Below are 22,130 nucleotides of genomic sequence, written 5' to 3' on the forward strand. Positions count from 1 at the left end.
CTCTTCTCACTCAGCCCCAGGAGCCAAGCTTCCCATTTTCTCTCACTTCGACCCAATAATGCCATCCCCAACCTCCTGGATGCTCAAAGTGAGCTGCTACCTCCCACAGAGAAGCGGGCCTCACCTGTGTGCTGGTCTCTGTGGCTTAGCATGGGAGGAGGCAAAAGCAGAGTCCTGGGCAAAACATCCCTGAAAAAAGAAAAGAGGGAGTTATGATGTAGGTGCGGTGTCTTAGGGAAGAATCCCACTCTGTCTTTGCCATTGTGTGTGTTCAGGAGCTGGGGGTTCATGCATGTATAGTTTCACCATTGTTTTTAACAATTCTTTTTTTAAATAGTCTTTAAGTTTTTAATATTTATTTATTTATTGGATAGAGACAGCCATAAATTGAGAGGGAAGGGGGAGATAGAGAGGGGCCAGGGGCTCGAATCCAGTTTCTTGTGCACTGTAACATGTGCACTTAACCAGGTACACTACTACCCAGTCCCAATAATTCTCTTTTTTAAATCTTTTATTTATTATTCAATGGACAGAGACAGAAGGATGGGGAGATAGCAGTGAGAGACACCTGCAGCCCTGCTTTACCACTCTTAAAGCATTTCCACCGCAAGTGGAGCCTGGGGGTTTGAACCCTGGTTCTTGTGTATGGTAATGTATGTGCTTAACCAGATGAGCTACCACCCGGCCCCTGGTTTCACCATTTCAGACTTTTTGCTTTTCATTCAGAGAGAGAAGGAAGAATAGGACTAAGGCTTCCCCTGGTGCCAGAGCACCTCCATGTGGTGCCAGGGTCCAAACCCAGAGCCTGCACATGGCAAGGCATGCACCCCACCCAGCCAACTATTTGTCTACCACATCCCATCCCGGCACTTTTGATGGGTGACCTGTACCTGCTGGCTGACAGGAAGGCCAGGAGGTGGAGCAGGTCTGGCATGCAAATATTAGAAGATTCCAGAGACACACCTGGAGGGAGGAATCAAGGCAGGACACATTAGGGAGTGGCAGCCTCCTCTGTCCCGGGACTCTCTTCCCTAGTCCTGAAAGCCCTCCAAAAATCCTCAGAACAAGGGCATTTCTTTTTCTTTTCCTTTCTTTTTCTTTTTTTTTTTTTTTGGCCTCCAGGGTTACTGCTGGGGCTCAGTGCCTGCACCATGAATCCACTGCTCCTGGGAACCATTTTTTTCCCTTTTGTTGTCCTTGTTGTTTTATCATTGTTGTGATTATTATTGTTGTTGTTGTTGCTGTCATTGGATAGGACAGAGAGAAATGGAGAGAGGAGGGGAAGACAGAGAGGAAGAGAGAAAGACAGACACCTGCAGACCTGCTTCACCACCCGTGAAGCGACTCCCCTGCAGGTGGGGAGCTGGGGGTTTAAACTGGGATCCTTACGCCGGTCCTTGTGCTTCGTGCCATGTGCGCTTAACCTGCTGTGCTACCTCCCGACTCCCAGAACGAGGACTTTCTATGGACTGGGAAGTGGTGAATCTGGTTGAGCACATACATCATCATGTTCAAGGACCCGGGTTCAAGCCCCTGCTCCCCACCTGCAGGTGGGGGAAGCTTCACAAGTGGTGAAGCAGTGCTGCAGGTCTCTCGCTCTTTTTCCTCCTCTTCCTCTCCCTCCCTCCTACCTTCCACTTCCCTTTCAGTTTCTGTCTGTCCTATCAAATAAAACAAATAAAGAAAAATAAATAAAGAGGCTGCCTGGAGCAGTGGAGCAGTGCATTCCTCATGCAGGTACCAAGTCCTGGTGGAAAGAAAAGGGGAAAAAAAAAAAAAAACTGTTGTAGGGAGACCAGAGACAAGAGAGGAGGCTACTACATCAGTCTGGGTACATGAACCTGGAAATTCCCACCAGGGTGATGGAGGTAGAGAGGAATGGGACAATTTAGATATTTTTTTTTATTTATTTAGCCTCCAGGGTTATCTCTGAGGCTCAGTGCAGGCACTACAAATCCATCACTCACAGTGGTCTTTTTTTTCCATTTTTTCCCTATTGTTTTATTTGTTGGGACAGAGAGACCTTGAGAGGGGCCTGGGAAATAGAGAGCAGAGAGAAAGATAAACACCTGCAGACCTACTTCACTGCTTGTGAAGTGTCCCCACTGCAGGTGGGGGGCAGGGGCTCAAACTCAGATCCTTATACTGTTTGTTTGTTTGTTTTTATCAGAGAAATGCTCAACTCTTTTTTTTTATAACTTACTTCTTTTTTCTTAATTTATTTCTTTATTGGGGAATTAATGTTTTACATTCAACAGTAAATACAGTAGTTTGTACATGCATAACATTCCCCAGTTTCCCATTTAACAATACAACCCCCACTATGTCATTCATCATCTTTCATGGACCTGTATTCTCCCCACCCACCCACCCTCCCCAGAGTCTTTTACTTTGGTGCAATACGCCAATTCCATTTCAGGTTCTACTTGTGTTTTCTTTTCAGAAATGCTCAACTCTTGACTTATGATGGTGCTAGAGATTGAGCCTGGGACTTTGAAGCCTCAGGCATGAGTCTCTCTACATAACCATTATGCTGTCTCCTCTGCTCTCAGATCTTTTAGAAGCCTCTGTCTTTTTCTCTCTGAAAAAGTCAGCCCAGAGCAGAAAATCCCCAGATGTGATAGATAAACAACAACAAAAAAACCAAAACAAACAAATATATAAACACACACATATTAATTACTGGGGCAATCAAGATGTGGCACAGTGAATAAAATGTTAGACTCTCAAGTACTAGGCCCCAAATTTAATCCTCATCATTACATATGCCAGAGTGGCACTCTGCTTCTCTCTTGTATAAATTATAAATAAATTAATTAAAAAAAAACATGACAGGTCTGAGGAGATGGTAGCAAAGGTGACTGTTACTGGTTATAAGTTTGGGGCAGGGGTAGATAGCATAATGGTTATGCAAACAGATTCTCATGCCTGAGGCTCCAATGTCTCAGGATCAATCCCCTGTACCACCATAAGCCAGAGCCGAAAAGTGCTCTGGTGTAAAATTAATTAAAAAATAAAAAAGCCCCCAAAACTGGTTATAAGTTTGTACTGGACCAGAATCTTGGGCTTCTTACCTGCAGGAAGCTTCTTGATCTGGTAGGTGTTCACTTCCCCTGGTGAAGGTCCTGTCTTCAATATCAGCACCTGACTGGGGTTGTGTCCTATGACCAGGAAACTCTGGGGGGCCAGGGGAAAGGGGAGATCAGGTTGAAGAGGATTTGTGAAAATATTTGCAACTTCTTTTTTTTTTTTTAATATTTATTTCCTATTGTTGCCCTTGCTGTTTTATTGTTGTTGTTATTGATATCATCATCGTTGGATAGGACAGAGAGAAATGGAGAGAGGAGGGGAAGACAGAGAAGGGGAGAGAAAGAGAGACACCTGCAGACCTGCTTCACTGCCTGTGAAGTGACTCCCCTGTAGGTGGGGAGCTGGGGGCTCGAACCAGGATCCTTAGGATGTTCCTTATGCTTTGTGCCACATGCGCCTAACCTGCTGCACTACCGCCCCACTCCTGATACTTGTGACTTGTAACCTGCTTCACATCCATTTCTCTATTTTGGGTTCCAACCTGGCCCCCACTACACTGAAGGAAGCTTTGGTGCTATGGTTTCTTTGCCTCTGTCTTTCTCTCTGTGAAGAAGTCATCCCAGAGCAGAAAATCTCCAGACGTTACAGATAAATAAACATATATATTACTGGGGCAATCAAGAGGTGGCACAGTGAGTACAAATCTACTGCTCTTGTGTGTCATTGTTTTCCCCATTTTTTTTATTGGGTAGGAAAGAGAGAAATTGAGTGAGGGAAAGATAGAGAGGGGAAGAGAAAGAGAGACACCTACAGACCTGCTTCACTGCTTAAGCTTCCTCTCCTATAGGTGGGGAGCCAGGGGCCCAAACCAGGATCCTTTTACGGGTCCTTGGGCTTCGTACTATGTGTATTTATCCCAGTGTGCCGCCACCTGACCCCCTTCTCCTTCCCTCTTTATCTCTCCCTCCCATCTCAATGTCTCTCTAGCCTATCAAATACAAGAAAAAATTAAAGGTTTTTAAAATATAAAGTTTTTACTTACTAGATAGAGACAGAGAGAAATTGAGAGGGGAGAAGGAGATAGGGAGAGAGACAGAGAGACACCTGCAGCCCTGCTTCACCACTTGTAAACCCATGTCCTTATGCACTGTAATGTGTTTAACCAGGTGTGCTGCTACCACCTGGCCCCTGTTATTATTATTTTTATTATTACCAGAGCACTGCTCATCTCTGGCTTATGGTGGCACAGGGATTGAACCTGGGACTTTGAAGCCTTAGTCATGAGAGTCTCTTTGCATAACCATTATGCTATCTACCTCACCCTTAAAAATTATTTTCATGCCTAAGGTTCCAATGTCCCCTATACCACCATAAACCAGAGCTGGGCCGTGCTCTGGTAAAAAAAAAAAAATATATATATATATATATATATGTGTGTGTGTGTGTGTGTGTACATATAAAATAATAATAATAATAATAATAATTGCTACCAGGAGTGGTGGATTTGTCATACAGGCACTGAGCCCTAGCAGTAACCCTGGTGGCAAAAAGAGAGGGAGAGAGGAAGGAAGGGAGAGAGAAAGAGAGAGGAAGGAAGGAAGGAAGGAAGGAAGGAAGGAAGGAGAAAAAGAGAGGAAGAAAGAAAAGAATTGCTCCTAGGGCCACATTCATGTGTTCTGAATTAAGTGGGAATGCCTTTCCTTTGCAGGGGCCTCCTGTCCTTTCTTCCCCTCCTCTCATCTGGAATGCACACAAGTGCTTGAGCCTGGGAAGCCTTTGGTAATCAGAAGGGGCGCCCAAAAGGACTACAGGGGAGCTGGCCTTGACACCACCCCAGCTGCTGAACTAGAGCGAGCAGCTGCCTTTCTGGTTATGCTGAGACAAATCCTTTCTCATCTAAGCTGTTATAGAATAAGCTCTTGTCATATGCAATTCAAAACATTCAAAACTCCCCACAGCTTATAACTTTTCTGTCTGCAGTTGTTTTTGCCAGAGCACTGCTTAATTTCTAGCTTATGATGGTGCCAGAGATTGAATCTGGGATCTCAGAGCCTAAGAAAGTCTGTTGCAAACGGCTATGCTATTTCCCTGACTTATTATTATTATTGTTGTTGTTGTTTATATATTTTTGTTTCCAGGATTATCAGTGGGACTTGGTGCCAGTACTAGGAATACACTGCTCCTGGTGGCCATTTTTTATTTTTTATTCTATAGGACAGAGAGAAACTGAGGAGGGGAGACAGAGAGGGAAAGAGAAAGACACCTGTAGACCTGCTTCACTGCTTGTGAAACTCCCCCCCTTGCAGGTGGGAAGCAGGGGCTCAAATCGGGATCCTTGCAGGGGTCCTTTCATTTGGTATTATGTGCACTTAATCGGGTGCACTACCACCCGGCCCCTTATTATTAATTCTTAAAGATTTCATTTATTTATTTTCACTTGATAGGACAGACAGAAATGGAGAGGGGAGAGGGAGATAGAAAGGGAAAAAGAGAGACAGACACCTGTAGCCCTGCTTCACAGCTTGTGAAGCTTTCCCCCTGGAGGTAGGGACTGGGGACTGGAACCCAGAGAGCTCTGACAATACAAATACACTGTCAGAGATTGAATTCAGGACCACATGTGTGCTTGATCCACTTAGCCATCACCTGGGCCACTTCCTCACAGTTTAAATCACAGCCAAAAGCCGCTGGAAAAATGGTTCAACGGGTAGAACATCATGCTTAAGATTCCTGGTTTGATCCCTGGCACTACATGTACCAAATGGTGCTCTAGTTTCTCTGTCTCCTTGCCTCCTCCCACCCCCACAGAGTCCCAAGTGAGTCTCTTTCTCTCTCATAGTAAGTAAAATAAATCTTTTAAAATAATAATAATAATAATAGGGAGTTGCGCACAGCGGTTAAGCGCACGTGGCGCAAAGCACAAGGACCAGCGGAAGGATCCCAGTTCGATCCTCTGGCTCCCCACCTGCAGGGGAGTCATTTCACAGGCGGTGAAGCAGGTCTGCAGGTGTCTGTCTTTCTCTCCCCCTTTCTGTCTTCCCCTCCTCTCTCCCATTTCTCTCTGTCCTATCCAACAATGACAACATCAGTGACAATAGCAACAATAAAAGCAGCAAAAGGGAAAATAAATAAATATAATTTAAAAAGTAAAAAATAATGGTAAAACATAATAATAAAGTCAAGAACTGGGAGGAAGAGAACTTTGTAAGTTATCTGACATGCAGGCTCCAGATATTCTTGAAATTAATTTAAAAGGATGTTTTTATGGGCCAAGCAGTGGTGCACCCGGTTGAGTGCACACATGACCATGCATAAGGACCTGGGATCAAGCTCTAGTCTCTAGTCCTCAACTGCAGGGGGGGGAAGCAGGTTGGCAGGTATCTCTTTCCTTCTCTATCTCCCCCTTCCCTCTCAATATCTGTATTAAAAAGAAAGAAAGAAAGAAAGAAAGAAAGAAAGAAAGAAAGAAAGGAAAAATGAGAAAATATACTTATTGTAATGGGAGAGAGAGAGATCTGCAGGAGAAAGAGACAGACTAGAGCACTGCTCAGCTCTGGCTTACAGTGTTACTGGGCATTGAATCTGGGATCTCTGTGACTTAGGCATGAAAGTCTTTGGCAGCTCCATTATGCTGTCTCCCAGCCTCCAGACTTCATTTTTGTTCTGGATTATCCCATCCTCTGAATCAGCAAGCAGCCTTTCAGTTGGGCTGAGTCGTGCTAAGTTTGTCACTGGCAGCCAGCAGCGTCTTGCCTGATTCGGGGCGGCACAGGGAGCTTTAGAGGGCCCAGCTGCGAGTACTCACCCCCTGTGGCCACAACTCCATCAAGGCCTCTGCTTGTGGGGAGTCCAGCTCAGGGACCTGCCACACACCCCATGTCCTCCGCAGGCGAACAACTGGTTCTGGGATCCCCAGGACCCCGAAGGAGGTCTCTCCTGCTCTGACAGCCTGTGATGGGGCCAGTCTGGGATATACAGGGTCCAGAAGATCAGGGCTCAGTGGTAGGCTTTGGGACACTGGGGTGGGTGGGAGGGTGAAAGGTGCAGGAAAGGACAGCCAGGACCAAAGGGTCAGAGGTGGGGAAGTCAGGGTCCTGGGATGTGTGTGTGTGTGTGTGTGGGGGGGCATGGGATGGATGAGGCATCTAAGCCCAAGAGCAGACCCAGAAGCCCTCACCTCTCCCTGTCACGGGGGCCTGTAGAGGCCTTGTCCTCTGGCTTGGCCATCCTCAGGATTCGGGAGGCCGGGAAGCCATGGTCTGGCCTCAGCAAGGAGAAAGAGATGGCTTGAAGCTGCCTTGATCCAGGGCTGATCCTGAAAATTTTCACCACAAATATGGCAGAGACCCTGAGCAATTAGAATGGCCCCAAGCCTCCTTGGTAGGGCTGATGGCAATTTTAAAAATATTACTTATTTTTGCCTGCAGGGTTATCGCTGGGGCTCGGTGCCTGCACCATGAATCCACTGCTCCTGGAGGCCAATTTTCCCATTTTTTAAAAAAATATTTATGGGAGTTGGGCAGTAGTGCAGCGGGTTAAGCGCACGTGGTGCGAAGCGCAAGGACCGGCGTAAGGATTCCAGTTTGAGCCCTGGGTCCTCACCTGCAGGGGAGTCACTTCACAGGCAGTGAATCAGGTCTGCCAGTGTCTATCTTTCTTTCCCCCTCTGTCTTCCCCTCCTCTCTCCATTTCTCTCTGTCCTATCTAACGACGACATCAATAACAACAACAATAACTACAACAATAAAACAACAAGGGCAACAAAAGGGAATAAGTAAATAAATAAATTTTTTAAAAAAAAAAAACGATGTATTTATTCCCTTTTGTTGCCCTTATTGCAATTTTCCCATTTTTTGTTGCCTTTGTTATTGTTATCGTCATTGGATAGGACAGAGAGAAATTGAGAAAGGAGGGGAAGACAGAGGGGGAAAGAAAGTAGACACCGGCAGACCTGATGCACTACTTGAGAGATGACCCCCTTCCCCCCAACTGCAGGTGGGGAACCAGGGGCTCGAACCAGGATATCTACGCTGGTCCTTGTATTTTGTGCCATATGCACTTAACCCACTGCGTTACCACCCAGCCCCCTTATTTTAATGGAAGACAAAAAGATGGAGATGGAGAGTTAGACAGGTAGATGGATGAAAGAGAGTAACCAGAGAGAGCACTGCAGCTCAGGTTTATAGTGGTGCTGGGGATTGAACCTGGAATTTCAGAGCTTCAGTTGTGGGAGTCTTTTGCATAACTGTTATACTGTTTCCCCCACCATGATGGCAATTAATTGCTGGATGGTGGGGCAACCTGGGGATCCCAGGAGGGAGGTCAGTGTGTCCCAGGGTGAAGGGAAAGGACAAGGACTCAAAATGACAACTATTAAACCAAGAAGTGGAAAAACAGTTCAAGGTTTTAACAAAGGGTAGAGCCATATGAATAACAACCCTTGCTCAGGGGCCAGGTGGTGGCGCACCTGGTTGAGCGCACGTTACAGTGCGAAAGGACCCAGGTTCGAGCCCCTGGTCCCCACCTACAGGGGGAAAGCTTCATGAGTGGTGAAGCAGGGCTGCCGGTATCTCTCTGTCTCTCTCCCTCCCCTCCCCTCTCAATTTCTGGCTGTCTCTATTCAATAAATAAATAAAGCTAATATAAAACAAACAAACAAACAACCCTTGCCCAAACCCAGTGTCTGAGGAAGGACAGGACTTACAGTAGATTGTTCATAAGTTAGACAAATGTTACACATACACACCCTTCTTAGAACATGGAGGGGCTAGCAAATATCACACACACACACTCAGAAAAAGAGAGAATTTGTACGGGATGATCCCTATACCACCACCACCACCACCCACTGCCTACATTCGACCACTAACATTGGTCTATGCATCTGTCCCTCTATCTATCCCTCCACCTATCGGGCCAGTCTCCTGGGTGCAGTGTCCCACAGTGGGTTATCATTTGAGCTGAGCATTTGGGAATTGTTTTCACCTGCAGTGAATCCTGGAGTCTGAAGTAGAGTCCATACCATAGATTCACCTACCCAAAAAGGGGCTGAGGATACAGCATTTAGCAGTTATGCAAGCAGATTCTCATGCCAGAGGCTCTCGAGTCCCAGGTTCAATCCCCAGCACCACCCTAAGTCAGAACTGAGCAGTGCTCTGATAGAATAAACAAACAAACAAGCAAACATAGTCATCCATCCAATAAATAGTGGGGAAAGGACAGACCCAGTGTTGGGAGAGGACGGGCCCCTGACTTGGGGCTTCTGTTCTTCTGCGTAGGGTGGTAGAGGATGTAGATAATTATCAGCTAAGCAAATTCGACAGCCCACTGACCACAAACCCAGGTTTTTAGGAAGCAGGGGAGTGGAACAGAGAGCAGGTACCTAGTGGGGGGGGGGGGAGGAAGAGCAGGCAGGAGGGGTGGAAAAGGGAGGCAGGCACTCCTGTAGGTCCCATGGGAAGGAGGTGCTTGGGGGGGGGCTAGTACTGACTCTCAAAGGGAGGCCCTGGCTGTGGAGGTAAAGATGCCAGCTGCTGGGTCCCTGGGGGCACCTACCTGTTCTCGGAGGGGAGGCCTGGGTAGCAGGAAGTGAAAGTTCCTCGCAGCAGAGAGGAAGCTGAGCCGGCAGGGGGAAGAGGCGGGGCTGGGGGTGGAATCTTAAGTTTACCTTCCTCTCTTTTTTCAGGGTTCAGGTCTTAGGTGATAAGATTTTGAAGGAAGGGAGCCTGGGAGATTGGGAGTCAAAGGGCAAAACCCATTAAGAGTCCTCCTTCCTCACTCTTCCTTCCTTCCTTCTTTCCTTTCTTACTCTCTTTTTTTTTTTTTTTTAATATTTATTCAATAGAGACAGAAATGGAGAACGAAGAGGGAGATAAGAGAGAGACACCTGCAGACCTGCTTCACTGCTCATGAAGCTTCTCCCTGGTGGACCTTGTGCATGGTAACATGTGCATATACTCAGCCACACATATCACCATCTAGGCCTTCTTCTTCTTCTTCTTGTTTAACATTTTATTTTGTTATTTTAATGAGACACAGGGAGGAGAGAGGGAGAGAGAGAGATACCGGAGCAATGATGGTGGTGCTGGGGATTGAACCTGGGACCTCAGAGCTTCAGGCATGAGTCTTTTTGCAGAACCAATATGCTCTTTCCCCCAGCACTTGCTGCTGCTTCTTTCTCTTTTTCCCCTTTCTCTCTCTCTCCTTTCCTTGTTTTCTTTTGATTTAGTTTTTTCCTTTGCATTAACTTTATTTATTGATTGGATCCAGACAGCAAGAAATTGAGAGGGAAGGGAGTCAGAGAGAGGGAGAGCGACAGAGAGCACTGCTTCACCACTCGCAAAGCTTTCCCCCTTCAGGAGGGGACTGGAGGCTCGAACCCAGGTCCTTACACATTGTAACATATGTGCCCAACCAGGTGCACCACCACCCGGCCCTTACTTTCTTTATTTCATATAAGAGAGTTTCACATGAGAGAATGAGAGAGAGAAGCCAGAGCACCTCTCCAGTACAACCCATGACGGGGATTGAACCAGGCCTCTCAGGTGTGCTAGTCCTGTGCTCTACCAATTGAACTATTTCCCCAGCTGCCCTCACTGTTTCCTCACAAAAGCTTGTGGAGAGTGTGGGTTCCTTAGCTCTGGGACCCCTGCCTCTGGCTGCTTCTCTGTGCACCCACAGTAAAGAACAGGAGGCCAGACAGCTGTTTGCTAGTTGTGGTGGTTTTTAATTTGTCTCTAGGAAGCAATGTTGTCTGTCAGTCCCTCTGTGGGAAGTGGGCCCCCAGTTGAAAGGGACACAACACCCACTTTCAGAGCCAGAGGCAAAGACTTGGGAGGGCTTCAGACTTGGATCCCCACCCTAGGTGTGAGTTTCCGGCCCCGCTGTGGGCAGTAGAGAGCACAGGGGGCCCCGGGATCCCATCCTGAGATGGTTAGAAGTGTGGAGGCACTGCTGGGCCCTGGGAGCAGTTAGAGATTAGAGATCGTCACCCCCTGGCCGCTGGGAGGGTTCAAGGCTGCAGGACTGTTAGAGATAGGCTGCCCAAGTCAGTCCCCGGGGAGGTGTTAAGAGATTTGTCCCGCAGGCACCTGGGTTTCCTGAGGGAGTGGTTAAGAGACTGGGGAGGTATTCTGAGCTGAGAGTTAGAGGGGGCCAGGGCTGGTTGGGGCTCAGCTGTCCCTGGACCAAGCAGCTGTCACTGGGGTTTCTCTGGCTCGCTGCTCTTGGTCTTCGCCTTGGTAGGAGATTTCTTGGGAGAAGCTGAAGAGGTCAGGTTGGGGACCCCAGAGGCCGGCTGGGCATCTATGTTGGCGTGCTCCTTCCGGACAAGGTCCTCCAGCTCCTTCTGCAGGATGCAAATACAGAGGTCAGAGGTCACATGGGTTCAGAGGATGGTGAAGAGGAGCAGGGTCCAGGGTGAGCCCAGCCTCCTTACCTTCCATCCCAAGAGGTCAGCAAGGGCCAGGCAGCCTTGGTCACAGTCACCCAGCCAGGCCACGTCCCTATGGACAGGGAAGAGAGTGTCAGCTCCCAGCGTGGCTGCTGCCAGGGTCCCTGTGTCCTCCTCCCAAGGTTTTGCTCCCATCTTGGTCAGCCCTTTACAGACCTAGACCTTACCTGTAGGCTTTCTTGGAGTCAAAGTCCATGCCTCCCCCGAGGCCCATCATCATGCCCAGAAAAGGGTCAGTCTGTGGGGAGTGGAAGGGGGAGGGGGCAGCTAAAACAATGGGCACAGGAGCCTGCGTCTGAGGCCCAACTTCCTGACTGTGCAAGTGATCTGGCCTCTCTGAGTCTCACCTGCCTTATCTGCAGTGTGGGGGTAACCCCTGCGCTCACTGTTAGGGGTGAACTGTCAGTGGGATTGTACACAGAAAAGGCTTAAGAGCAGTGTCTGGCATACCACATACATTGCCTATTCAGGGAACATCCTCTCCCAGGAGTATCCTGCTTGGGGTGAAGCCATCTTTGGGAAGAGAGGCAGGGAAGGGAACACATCACCCAGTGGCACTATTGGGGGACCTGGGGGTAACTAGTTCCCTTTCCTTTTTTTTTTTTTTAAACCAGAGCACTGCTCAACTGTGGCTCTTATGGTAGTGCTGGGGATTGAACCTGGGGACTTCAGAGCCTTTTTTTTTTTTCTGTCTCCAGGGTCATCATTGGGGCTTGTTGCTGGCACTACAAATCCACTGCTCCTGGCAGCCATTTTTTTTTTCTATTTTATTGGGTAGAGACAGAGAGAAATTGAGAGAGGAGAGAGAGAGACAGATAGACACCTGCAGATCTGCTTCACTGTGAAGCGTCCCCCTTGTAGGTCTGTGTGTGTGGGGGGGTGGCTCAAACCCAGATCCTTTTGTGGGTCCTTGCACTTAGTACTATGTGTGCTTAATCAAGTGTGTCACCACCTAGCCTGTGAAAGTCTTTTTTGCATAGTCATGCTGTCTTCCCAGCCTAGTCCCCCATTCTTCAGCACAACAACTGGGGAGCACAAAAATCCTGGGTTGGTGTAAGCCACTTTGAGCTGGAGTTCTGCCACCTACTCAAAAGGGCGAAGGCCTCAGGCCCGGCATTGCCAGTGCTGCGTGTGCTGGGGTGGTGCTCTGGCTTCTCCTCCTCTCTCTCGTATGAAACTGTTTCCATCTCATATGCAACAAAGAAAAAGAAACGACTTGTGATTGTCGCATGAGCAAGTTCATCACTCTAGACTGACTTCTTCTTCTTCTAGCGTTTGCCCTTCTTCCGTAGAGGGACAGAAAGAGGGAGGGGGCGCCAGGTGGTGGCATACCTAGTAGAGTGCACACATTATAGTGCTCAAGGACCCAGGGTTCAAGTCCTTGTTCCCCACTTGCAGGAGTTCCCCATTTTCATGAGTAGTGAAGCAGTGCTGCAGGTATCTCTATATCCCCCTTCCCTCTACATTCCTCTGTCTCTATTCAAAATAAATACCTTTTTAAAGCCCCCCGTTGCAGAAAGACAGAGAGACACCACCACACCACAGTTTCCCCCTGGTGTCAGAGTACCTCACACGTAGTGCCAGGTTCAAACTCGGGAGACGCATAGCAGGGCACATGCCCTACCTAGTGAGGTATTTTTACCTTCTCAATATGCATATATATTTTCCTTTTTAACTAGAGCGCTGCTCAGCTTTGGCTTACGGTGGTACTGAGGATTGAACATAGAACCTCAGAGCCTCTGATGTGAAAGTCTTTTGCATAATCACTATGCTAGCTCACATGCTCCCCCCCCCAATAGAACTTTAAAAAACAAAAACAGGTAGTCAGGTGGTAGCCACGGGGTTAAGCACACGCCACACGAAGTGCAAGGACTGGACTAGTTTGAGGCCCCGGCTCCCCACTGCAGGGGGGAGCAGAGTGATGCCTGCCTGGTTCTCTTTCTCTCTTTCCTTTTATCTCTCATTAATAAATAAATGCAATCATTCTCTTTTAAAAATATTTTATGGGGAGTCAGGTGGTAGTGCAGCGGGTTAAGCACAGGTGGCGCAAAGCACAAGAACTGGCATAAGGAACCCAGTTCAAGCCCTGGCTCCCCACCTGCAGGGGGGGGGTCATTTCACAGGCAGTGAAGCAGGTCTGCAGGTGTCTATCTTTCTCTCTCCCCCTCTCTGTCTTCTCCTCCTCTCTCCATTTCTCTCTGTCCTATCTAGCAACAACGACATCAATAATAACTACAACAACAATAAAAAAAACATGGGCAACAAAAGCGAAAATAAATAAATAAAATATAAAATAAAATAAGTTAAAAAACAAACAAACAAAAAAAGGAAGTGGAATTCTCCTAGAGACCTGGTTGCTGAGGAAGGTGTGAGGCCACAGTCTACTCACCTGGCCGGTCTTCTCCTTGTTGATAAGTAGGCGTGGTGTAGAGAGGGGGGCCCTGTGGAGGTGGAGGAGTGAGTGGTCAGGACCTGTCCTGACTCCCCAGACCCAGCAGCTCCCCCTACCCCGTATTCCCCACCTACTTGCTGATGAGGGATGCAAAAGGCTGCACCTGCAGGGAGGTGCCCATGATGATGAGGAGGTCCACTTTCTTGAAGTCCTAACAGGGGGATGGTCAGTGAGGTCTGGGAGAGGGGACCAGGTCCAGGCAGAGCCTGGGGAAACTAAGGGGGGGGGGCAGCCACTGCCCACAAGGCAGGAAGGAGGAGGCAGGGGGGCGGGGCCACTTACTGACTGCATGCAAGAGAAGAAACGAGGTGGGAGGTTCTCTCCGAAGAAGATGATGTCTGAGGCCGAGATGGACAGACACACAGACAGAAAGGGACAATGAAAAGGGGGGAGCTGAAACAGGCAGGAAGAGGGCAGTTGTGGGAGTGGGGGTGGGAACAGAGCAGTGGGGGAACTCTCCCTAGGGCAGGTTTGGGGCACTGCTTAGGACAGAGAGTGGGTAGATGGGGAGTGCAGGCTCCTTGGGAAGGGGTTAATGTGTGTGGCTGGGGTGGGGAGCATTGGGGGGGAGGGGGTCCCCAGCCTGAGTCTTCTTTGTTACAGGCTCACCAGGCTTCACCACGTTCTGACACTTCTCACACTTGGGAGTCACCTCCGAGAAGATCTTCTCTGGGTGTGGGAAGAAGAGAGGCAGAGGGTGACAGGCTGCCCTGTGGCCTCCCACTCCTTTCTCTACTGTCAGCGCAAACACAACCCAGTCACTCTGGCTTGAGCCCTGCTCAGAAAAGCCCTTCCTGTCATGCCACCGAAGGAAGCTCCGGTGCTGAGGTGTCTTCTCTCTCAGTCCATGGATGAAAAAGTAGCCTAGAGAGGTGAAATCACACACGCACAAGACCCCAGTCCCCTCCACCCGCAAAAAGAGAAAGAAGGAAACTCCTTCTTTAGAAAGTGCCCCAACCTCTATCTCCAAGTATTCCAGGGGCGGCTCCAGCATCAGATCTATAGCCATTGAGTCAGATAATAAAAAGCAGGTCCTGGGGGCTGGGTGGTGGCGCACCTGGTTGGGCACACATTATAATACACAAGGACCCGGGTTTGAGCTCCCAGTCCCCACCTGAAGGGGGAAAGCTTCATGAATGGTGAAACAGCCCTGCAAGTGTCTTTCTTTTTCTTTCTCTCATCTCCCTTTTCCCTCTCAATTCTGTCTTTAGCCAATTTAATTTAATATATATATATATATATATATATATATATATACACACACACACACACACACACACATATATATATATATATCACCTAGGCTCAAGCCCATCTCCCACTGCATTGAAGGAAGCTTCAGTGTTGTTCTCTCTGCCTTCTCCCTGTCCCTCTCTCTCAAAGTCAGTCCTTAGTGGTGAAGCCCCAGGGGTGCTGGGGAGGTGAGGAGAGTGTTTTGTAGACACCTATCACAGGCAGATGAGAAAGTGTACTCGTGTGACACCAACTGTACTGTGATCCATTAGCCTCCATCCATAAAGTTAAAAACAAACAAAGACTAAACAACTGAGATAACCAATGAGCCCCTACCTGGGGAATGTGGATAATGCTCTGAGGGCACTGCTATTTCATCCTGGGTCAGAGAGGCCTGGGGTGGGGGTTGGGGGAGTCCCAGAGCTGGTAGCCGGCATATGCAGACATCTGGTGTCCAAGACAAGTCCTCAGGCTCAGCTGCTTCCCACCCTTAGGCTCTGTGACTGCCACCTCCCCTCCCTGAACCAACAAGCTACATCCCTCATGGCTTATTGATCAAGGAAGCTTGATGGCCCGTTACTGGCACCCCACAAAATCCTAGCTTGTTCATTCAACTCTTCATTTATTCCTTGTCAACAAATATTCACAGATCCCATGTTAATGTTTGTAAGTGCTTCACAGTTTTCCTGCCCTGGCAGAGAGAGAGAGAGAGAGAGAGAGAGAGAGAGAGAGAGAGAGAGTGTGTGTGTGTGTGTGTGTGTGTGTGTGTTGGCTGGGAGTGGAATATAATGGGGCAATTCATGTGCGTTGCGTGTCTCACTCCCCACCCCAGCTGTGTAGCTGAGTTATTCAGGGAGCCTCAGTTCAGGGGCAGTCAGCTGGCATTTCATCAAAAAGACCCTCCCAGGGGCACTACATCCAGTCCTGCAGCTGTCCTGATCGCCCCTGGACACCAGCGGCTTTGTGAAATCTGAATAAAAAATGTCAGAGCTGGTTTCCATAGGAGACACAGTGGCTTCTTAGTCAGCACAATGGGTGCCAGAAAGCAGCTCCCCCTGCTCCCTGGTATTAAAGACATGTGCACAGGATACACTGTTGTCTTTTTTTTTTTTTTTTTTTTTGTCTGTTTGAACACTCTGCCATTCCATGTACATTAGCAAGCCTTGTGCTCTGTACCCCCTAGGGACTGTCCCCAGCCTGCACCCCTTGCCAGGTTAGGGGCTCCACACCCCCTGGAATATGCTCATTAGCTCCTGTGTGTCCAGCACAGCACTGTCCAGATGGGGATCAGAGAAACAGGTTACTTTTGTTTGTTTGTTTGTTTTATTTTTTTAATTTATTTTTATCATTGGGTAGAGACAGGGAAATTGAGAGGGGAGGGGAGATTGAGAGAGGGAGAGAGACAGAGAGACACCTGCAGCTCTGCTTCACCACTTGTGAAGCTTTCCCCCTGCAGGTGGGGACCAGGGGCTTGAACCTGGGTCCTTGTGCACTGTAGTGTGTGTGCTTAACCAGGTGCATACCACCTGGTCCCCCAACAGGTTACTTTTAACACTTCAATAACCTAACAGTTAAAGACTAGTGAGATAGCTCATCTACTGCATGGGAGCACTATGGCACTGAAGGAAACGCTCATGCCTGAGGCCCCAGGTTCAATCTCTTCCACTATCATAAGCCAGAGCTGAGAAGTGCTCTGCTAAAGAAATAGTAAATAAGGAAGTCAGGCGGTAGTATAGTGGATTAAGTGCATATGGTGCAAAGCTCAAGGACTGGCATAAGGATCCAGATTTGAGCCCCTGGCTCCCACCTGAGGGGGGTCACTTCATAGGTGGTGAAGCAGATCTGCGGGTGTCTATCTTTCTCTCCCCACTCTGTCTTCCCCTCCTCTCTCCATTTCTCTCTGTCCTAGCCAACAACAATTACATCAATAACAACAACAATAGTAACTACAACAACAACAAAACAACAAGGGCAACAAAAGGGAAAATAAATAAATAAATAAATAAGTATAAAATCCTTTTTCTTTCTGCCTAATTCATTTATTTATTTATTTATTGTCTTGTTTTGTTTTGTTACCAGAGCACTGCTCAGCTCTGGCTTATGGTGGTATTGGGGATTAAACCTGAGACCACATAGCTTCAGGCAGAAAAGTCTTTTACAGGGAGTCGGGTGACAGCGCTGTAGGTTAAGCGCACGTGGCGCAAAGTGCAAGGACCAGTGTAAGGATCCCGGTTCGAGCCCCCGGCTCCCCACCTGCAAGGGAGTCACTTCACAGGTGGTGAAGCAGGTCTACAGGTGTCTCTCTTTCTCTCCCCTTCTCTGTCTTCCCCTCCTCTCTCCATTTCTCTCTGTCCTATCCAAAAACAATGACATCAATAACAACAACAATAATAACTACTACAACAAAAAGACAACAAGGGCAACAAAAGGGAAAATAAAATAAATAATATATATATATATATATATAAATATATAAATATATATATATATATATATATATATATATATATATAAAAGTCTTTTATAGAACCACTATACTTGTCTCCCCAGCCCTCAGTTACACGTTTTTCTTTTTTTTTTTTTTTTACCAAAGCACTGCTCAACTCTGGCTTACGGAGGTGGTTCTGGGATTGAACCTTTGGTGCTTTAGGCATGTTAAGTGTTTTTGTATAATCTTTATGCTGTTTCCCCAGCCCTCCTAGTCGCACCTTTTTTTTTTTTTTTCCCTCCAGCGTTATTGCTGGGCTCGGTGCCTGCACTACGAATCCACTGCTCCTGGAGGCCATTTTTTCCCCATTTTTGTTGCCCTTGTTGTGGTCGTCATTGTCATTGTTGCCACTGATGAGGTTATTGGACAGGACAGAGAGAAATTGAGAGAGGAGGGGATACAGAGAGGGGGAGAGAAAGACCGCTTGTGAAGCGTCACCCCCTGCAGGTGGGGAGCAAAAGGTTGCACATTTTTTTAAGGAAAAAAAAAATCAGAAGGTAGCCTAAGAGGTGGCACAATGGATAGGAAGAACATTGGATTCTCAAGCCTGAGTTCCCAAGTTCAATCCCTAGGACCACACAGGTGCCATGGTGATGCTCTAGTTTTTTCTCCTCCTCTATCTCATAAATATATAAACCTGGGAGTCAGGCACAGCGGGTTAAGCGCAGGTGGCGCAAAGCACAAGGAACAGTTCAAGGATCTGGATTTGAGCCCCACCCCTGCCCCCCGCCACCCACAGGGAAGTCGTTTCACAAGCGGTGAAGCAGGTCTGTAGGTGTCTATCTTTCTCTCCCCCTCTTTGTCTTCCCCTCCTCTCTCAATGTCTCTCTGTCCTATCCAACAATGACGACATCAGTTAACAACTACAACAATAAAAAAAACAAGGGCAACAAAAGGGAATAAATAAATAAATAAATAAATATATATATATTTTAAAAAAAGGAGGAAGAAAAGAGAAGAGAAAATAAAAAGATGCATAGAGTTGAGTGGAGGCCAACCAGGGCTATTCCACCACTGTGGAGAGGACAGGTAGCTACCAGCCACTCACCTTTCATCCAGCTGAGCGGGTATTCCTGCCGGCAGACAGGGCTGACGCAGTGGGAAGTGTAGAAGGTGCCATGGGCTTCCACCAGGTCCTCAGGCTCTAGCCCTGCCACTCGCTCCAGGGTATCTATGTTCTGGATGGAGAAATGAATGAAGGGGTGTCAGAGGGGAACGGCAGTCCTCAAGAGAGCAGAAGGCAAGGCAGCCTGGGGTGCTATGGCTGAAAGAGATGAGTTGGGGAGAGGAAGAGGCAGAGTACGAGGGACACCTCTGAAAGGGCAAGCCTTGGGTGACCTTGGGTGTCCTTGCTGAGGGAAATCAAGAAGGAAGTGAAAAGACAAATATGGGATCATAGATGGAATAGGCACAGTCAAAGCAAATGAACTGACACATCACAGCAAAAATGACTCGGGTTGCTGAGACAGCTCAGTGGCAGAGCACAAGAGTAGCATCTGTGAAGAACCAGGTTCAGTCCCTGGCATCCTGTAAGTCAGAGCTGAGCAGTACTTCAATCACCCTCCGCCTCTCTCTCTCTCTCTAGCTGAGCAGTACTTCACTCTCCGCCTCTCTCTCTCTAGCTGAGCAGTACTTCAATCACCCTCCGCCTCTCTCTCTCTCTCTCTCTCTCTCGCTCTCTAGCTGAACAGTACTTTAATCACCCCCCGCCTCTCTCTCTCTCTCACACACACTTTTTCTTTTGCAGTGATTCAGTCTCGTGCATGTATGATTACACTACTTCTGAGAAAATTTCTTTTCCTTCCTTCATTTGCTTTTTTTAAAAAATATTTATTCCCTTTTGTTGCCCTTGTTGTAGTTATTATTGTTGTTATTGATGTCGTCGTTGTTGGATAGGACAGAGAGAAATGGAGGAGGGGAGGGGAAAACAGACGGGGAGAGAAAGACAGATTTGAACCTGCTTGAACTGGGATCTTTAGGACGGTCCTTAAGCTTTGCACCACCTGCACTTAACCCGATGCGCTACTGCCCAACTTCCACTTCATTTACTTTTTTTTTCTTTTCTTCAATTCCTTTCTTCCTTTTCCAGACAGAGTCAAGGAAGGAGAAAGAGAGAGAGAGAGAGAGAGAGAGAAACTACAGCACCAAAGCTTCCTTCAATGCATTGAGGGGTGGGCTATATACCAGCTCAGTTCTTTTTTCATATACAGATAATGCAACCCCCCAAAAATTTATTTTTGTTAAAACCCTCCTGTGTAGCCAGTTGCCTCAAATTTGCTGCAATCAATGTACAAACCACACCATCTCCATGGTAAGTGGAAAACCCCTCAGTTTCCATAGTCCTCAACTTGCACAACTGCACGTGGCGGCCCAGCCCCTGTGTGAGCATGCTGGAGAGCTTATTTGGGTTTTCATACACTTTTTCTTAGTAGACAGGTTTGGTCCTCTACTCTGTGTCACAGATGGCATATGAATCAGCCTTTTTTTCAGAAACAGCTACTTTCCTTACCAAGTTGGCAAGGACCCCCTTCTCTTCCACACAGACATTTTTCCTTCTTTTTTCTTTTTTTTAAAGAATTAAAAATTTTTTAAATATTTATTTCCTTTTGTTGCCCTTGTTGTTTTATTGTTGTAGTTATTATTGATGTCGTTAGATAGGACAGAGAGAAATGGAGAGAGGAGGGGGAAGACAGAGAGAGGGAGAGAAAGACAGACACCTGAAGACCAGCTTCACCGCTTGTGAAGCGACTCCCCTGCAGGTGGGGAGCCGGGGGCTCGAACCGGGATCCTTACGCTGGTCCTTGCACTTTGTGCCACCTGTGCTTAACCAGCTGCGCTACCGCCTGACTCCTGACAATTTTTAATATTTTAAAATGTATTTATTTATTTATTATTGGATAGAGACAGAGAAATTGAGAGAGGAGAGGGAGATAGACAGGGAGAGAGACAGAGACACCTGCAGCTCTGCTTCACCACTCGTGAAGTTTTCTCCCTGCAGGGACCAGGCACACTGTAATGTGTGTGCTTAACCAGTGCACCACCGCCTGGCCCCTCCTTCCTTTTTTTTTTTTTTTTACAACCAGAGTCCTGTTCAGATCCAGCTGATGGTGGTGTCTGGGACTGAATCTGGCACCTCAGAGCCTCAGGCATGAGAGTCTTTGTGCATAACCAGTATGTGGCCTCCCCAGCTCTGTGTCCCCTCACTTCTGAGCGCCCTTGGACCCCTACCCCCACCCCCCACCATGCTGGCAGGTTTTGGTGGGGGCCGGGCTACAGAGACGGCCTGTCAGTGAGGCCCACAGCTGAGTGACAAGGTCCCCAGAGACTCTGTCACTGCGGAAAGGGCTTCCTTTCAAGGACAGATGGCCCCAGCTGCCCTCTCTGTTCCCAGCCAGCAAGCAGCTTGTCCCCAACACGTGCAGACAAGAGTCATTGTTCCCACGCTCTCTGCAGCCCTCGGCTCTCAGCCTCCCCAAGAGAAATCCTAGTTTGGCCTTTGTTACTTGACTCAGTGCCACTAGTCGGCTGCCTCCACCATGAGCAAAGAGTGTGTGCATTGAGAATGCCAGAGAAGGCATGCTGTTCTCTGACATCTCTTTTGCTAGAGAGACCACAGACACAGAAGAATGGCTTATTGCGTAGGGTGCTTGCTTTGTCCTTCACTCCACTCAGGTTCAAGCCCCAGCACCACCTAGAGGTACTACTGCACCTGAGGAAGCTCTGGTCTCTCTCTGTCTCCTTCTCCCTCTCCAGATACTTATTTGAATGAAAAACAGGTGGGAGAGCATGGTGACAATGCTCTGGTTCTCTCACTGTCAATAAAGAAGAAAAAACAAATAAACAAAAACCCCCACCTTAGTTCACTTATCATGAATGGCTTATTTTATTTTATTTTCTAGAACACTGATCCGCTCTGGCTTCTGGTAGTGCTGGGCCTGAAGCTGAGACCTTTGGTGCCTCAGGCCTGAAAGTCTTTTTGCATAACCACTATGCTGTCTCCCCAGCCCGATGACAGCTTTTAAGAGGCAGACGGCAGCTATGTGGGTGAGGGTACAAAAGGGCCTTCCAGCAACCTGAAAGGTGGTACAGTGGATGAAGTGTTGAACTCTCAAGCATGAGGTTCTTGGTTGGATTGCCAGTATCACATGTGTTAATGATGCTCTGGTTCCGTCTCTTTCTTTCTCACATGTTAATGAACAAATAAGTCTTAATAAATAGTCTGGGGGGGGGGGGCTCCCATACAGAGGGTTAAGTGAAAGAACCTCAAGGACAGAACATGATGTACAGTGAATGACACATCTGTTGTTGAGTGGAAAGAACTAGAAGCCGTTTTGCTGTGGAGATCGCGGTGACTTGAATGAGCATGACAACTGTTTGAGTAGCTATTTATGTCCTGAGATAAAATTAGCATCCTACAACGCTTCAGAAATGCTGCATCATCACAGTGCAGAAAGCACCAGAGGACATGTGCTCCA

The 22,130-nt window shown here is 47.8% G+C and overlaps 2 protein-coding genes across 5 annotated transcripts in view; both read right to left on the reverse strand.

Annotated features, from left to right (window-relative positions):
* The window catches only part of LOC103114317 (heterogeneous nuclear ribonucleoprotein L), a 37,968-nt gene extending 30,436 nt beyond the window's left edge, over nucleotides 1-7,532 (reverse strand). For 3 of the 4 annotated variants that reach the window (XR_009548352.1, XM_060185883.1, XM_060185882.1), the window contains exons 1-2: nucleotides 891-949; nucleotides 125-189 (exon numbers count right to left, since the gene is read on the reverse strand). Coding sequence is in view for 3 of the 4 variants with exons in the window: in XM_060185883.1 (XP_060041866.1) it covers nucleotides 125-189; nucleotides 891-934 (109 nt within the window). In the remaining variant the exon portion in view is untranslated. Of the gene's footprint in view, nucleotides 1-124; nucleotides 190-890; nucleotides 964-3,074; nucleotides 3,178-6,835; nucleotides 6,996-7,207 lie in introns of those variants that run through there. The other variant, XM_016188527.2, reaches the window with a different exon arrangement.
* Nucleotides 7,533-10,735: 3,203 nt separating this feature from the next.
* Nucleotides 10,736-22,130, reverse strand: part of SIRT2 (sirtuin 2) — a 33,260-nt gene continuing 21,865 nt past the window's right edge. The window contains exons 9-16 of the mRNA XM_016188513.2: nucleotides 18,704-18,833; nucleotides 14,544-14,603; nucleotides 14,217-14,272; nucleotides 14,009-14,085; nucleotides 13,872-13,923; nucleotides 11,650-11,720; nucleotides 11,468-11,534; nucleotides 10,736-11,377 (exon numbers count right to left, since the gene is read on the reverse strand). Coding sequence (XP_016043999.1) covers nucleotides 11,228-11,377; nucleotides 11,468-11,534; nucleotides 11,650-11,720; nucleotides 13,872-13,923; nucleotides 14,009-14,085; nucleotides 14,217-14,272; nucleotides 14,544-14,603; nucleotides 18,704-18,833 — 663 coding nt within the window. The 3' untranslated portion in view covers nucleotides 10,736-11,227. The remainder of the gene's footprint in view (nucleotides 11,378-11,467; nucleotides 11,535-11,649; nucleotides 11,721-13,871; nucleotides 13,924-14,008; nucleotides 14,086-14,216; nucleotides 14,273-14,543; nucleotides 14,604-18,703; nucleotides 18,834-22,130) is intronic.

This window comes from Erinaceus europaeus, chromosome 2, assembly GCF_950295315.1.
Source record: "Erinaceus europaeus chromosome 2, mEriEur2.1, whole genome shotgun sequence".
NCBI classification, from domain to species: domain Eukaryota; kingdom Metazoa; phylum Chordata; class Mammalia; order Eulipotyphla; family Erinaceidae; genus Erinaceus; species Erinaceus europaeus.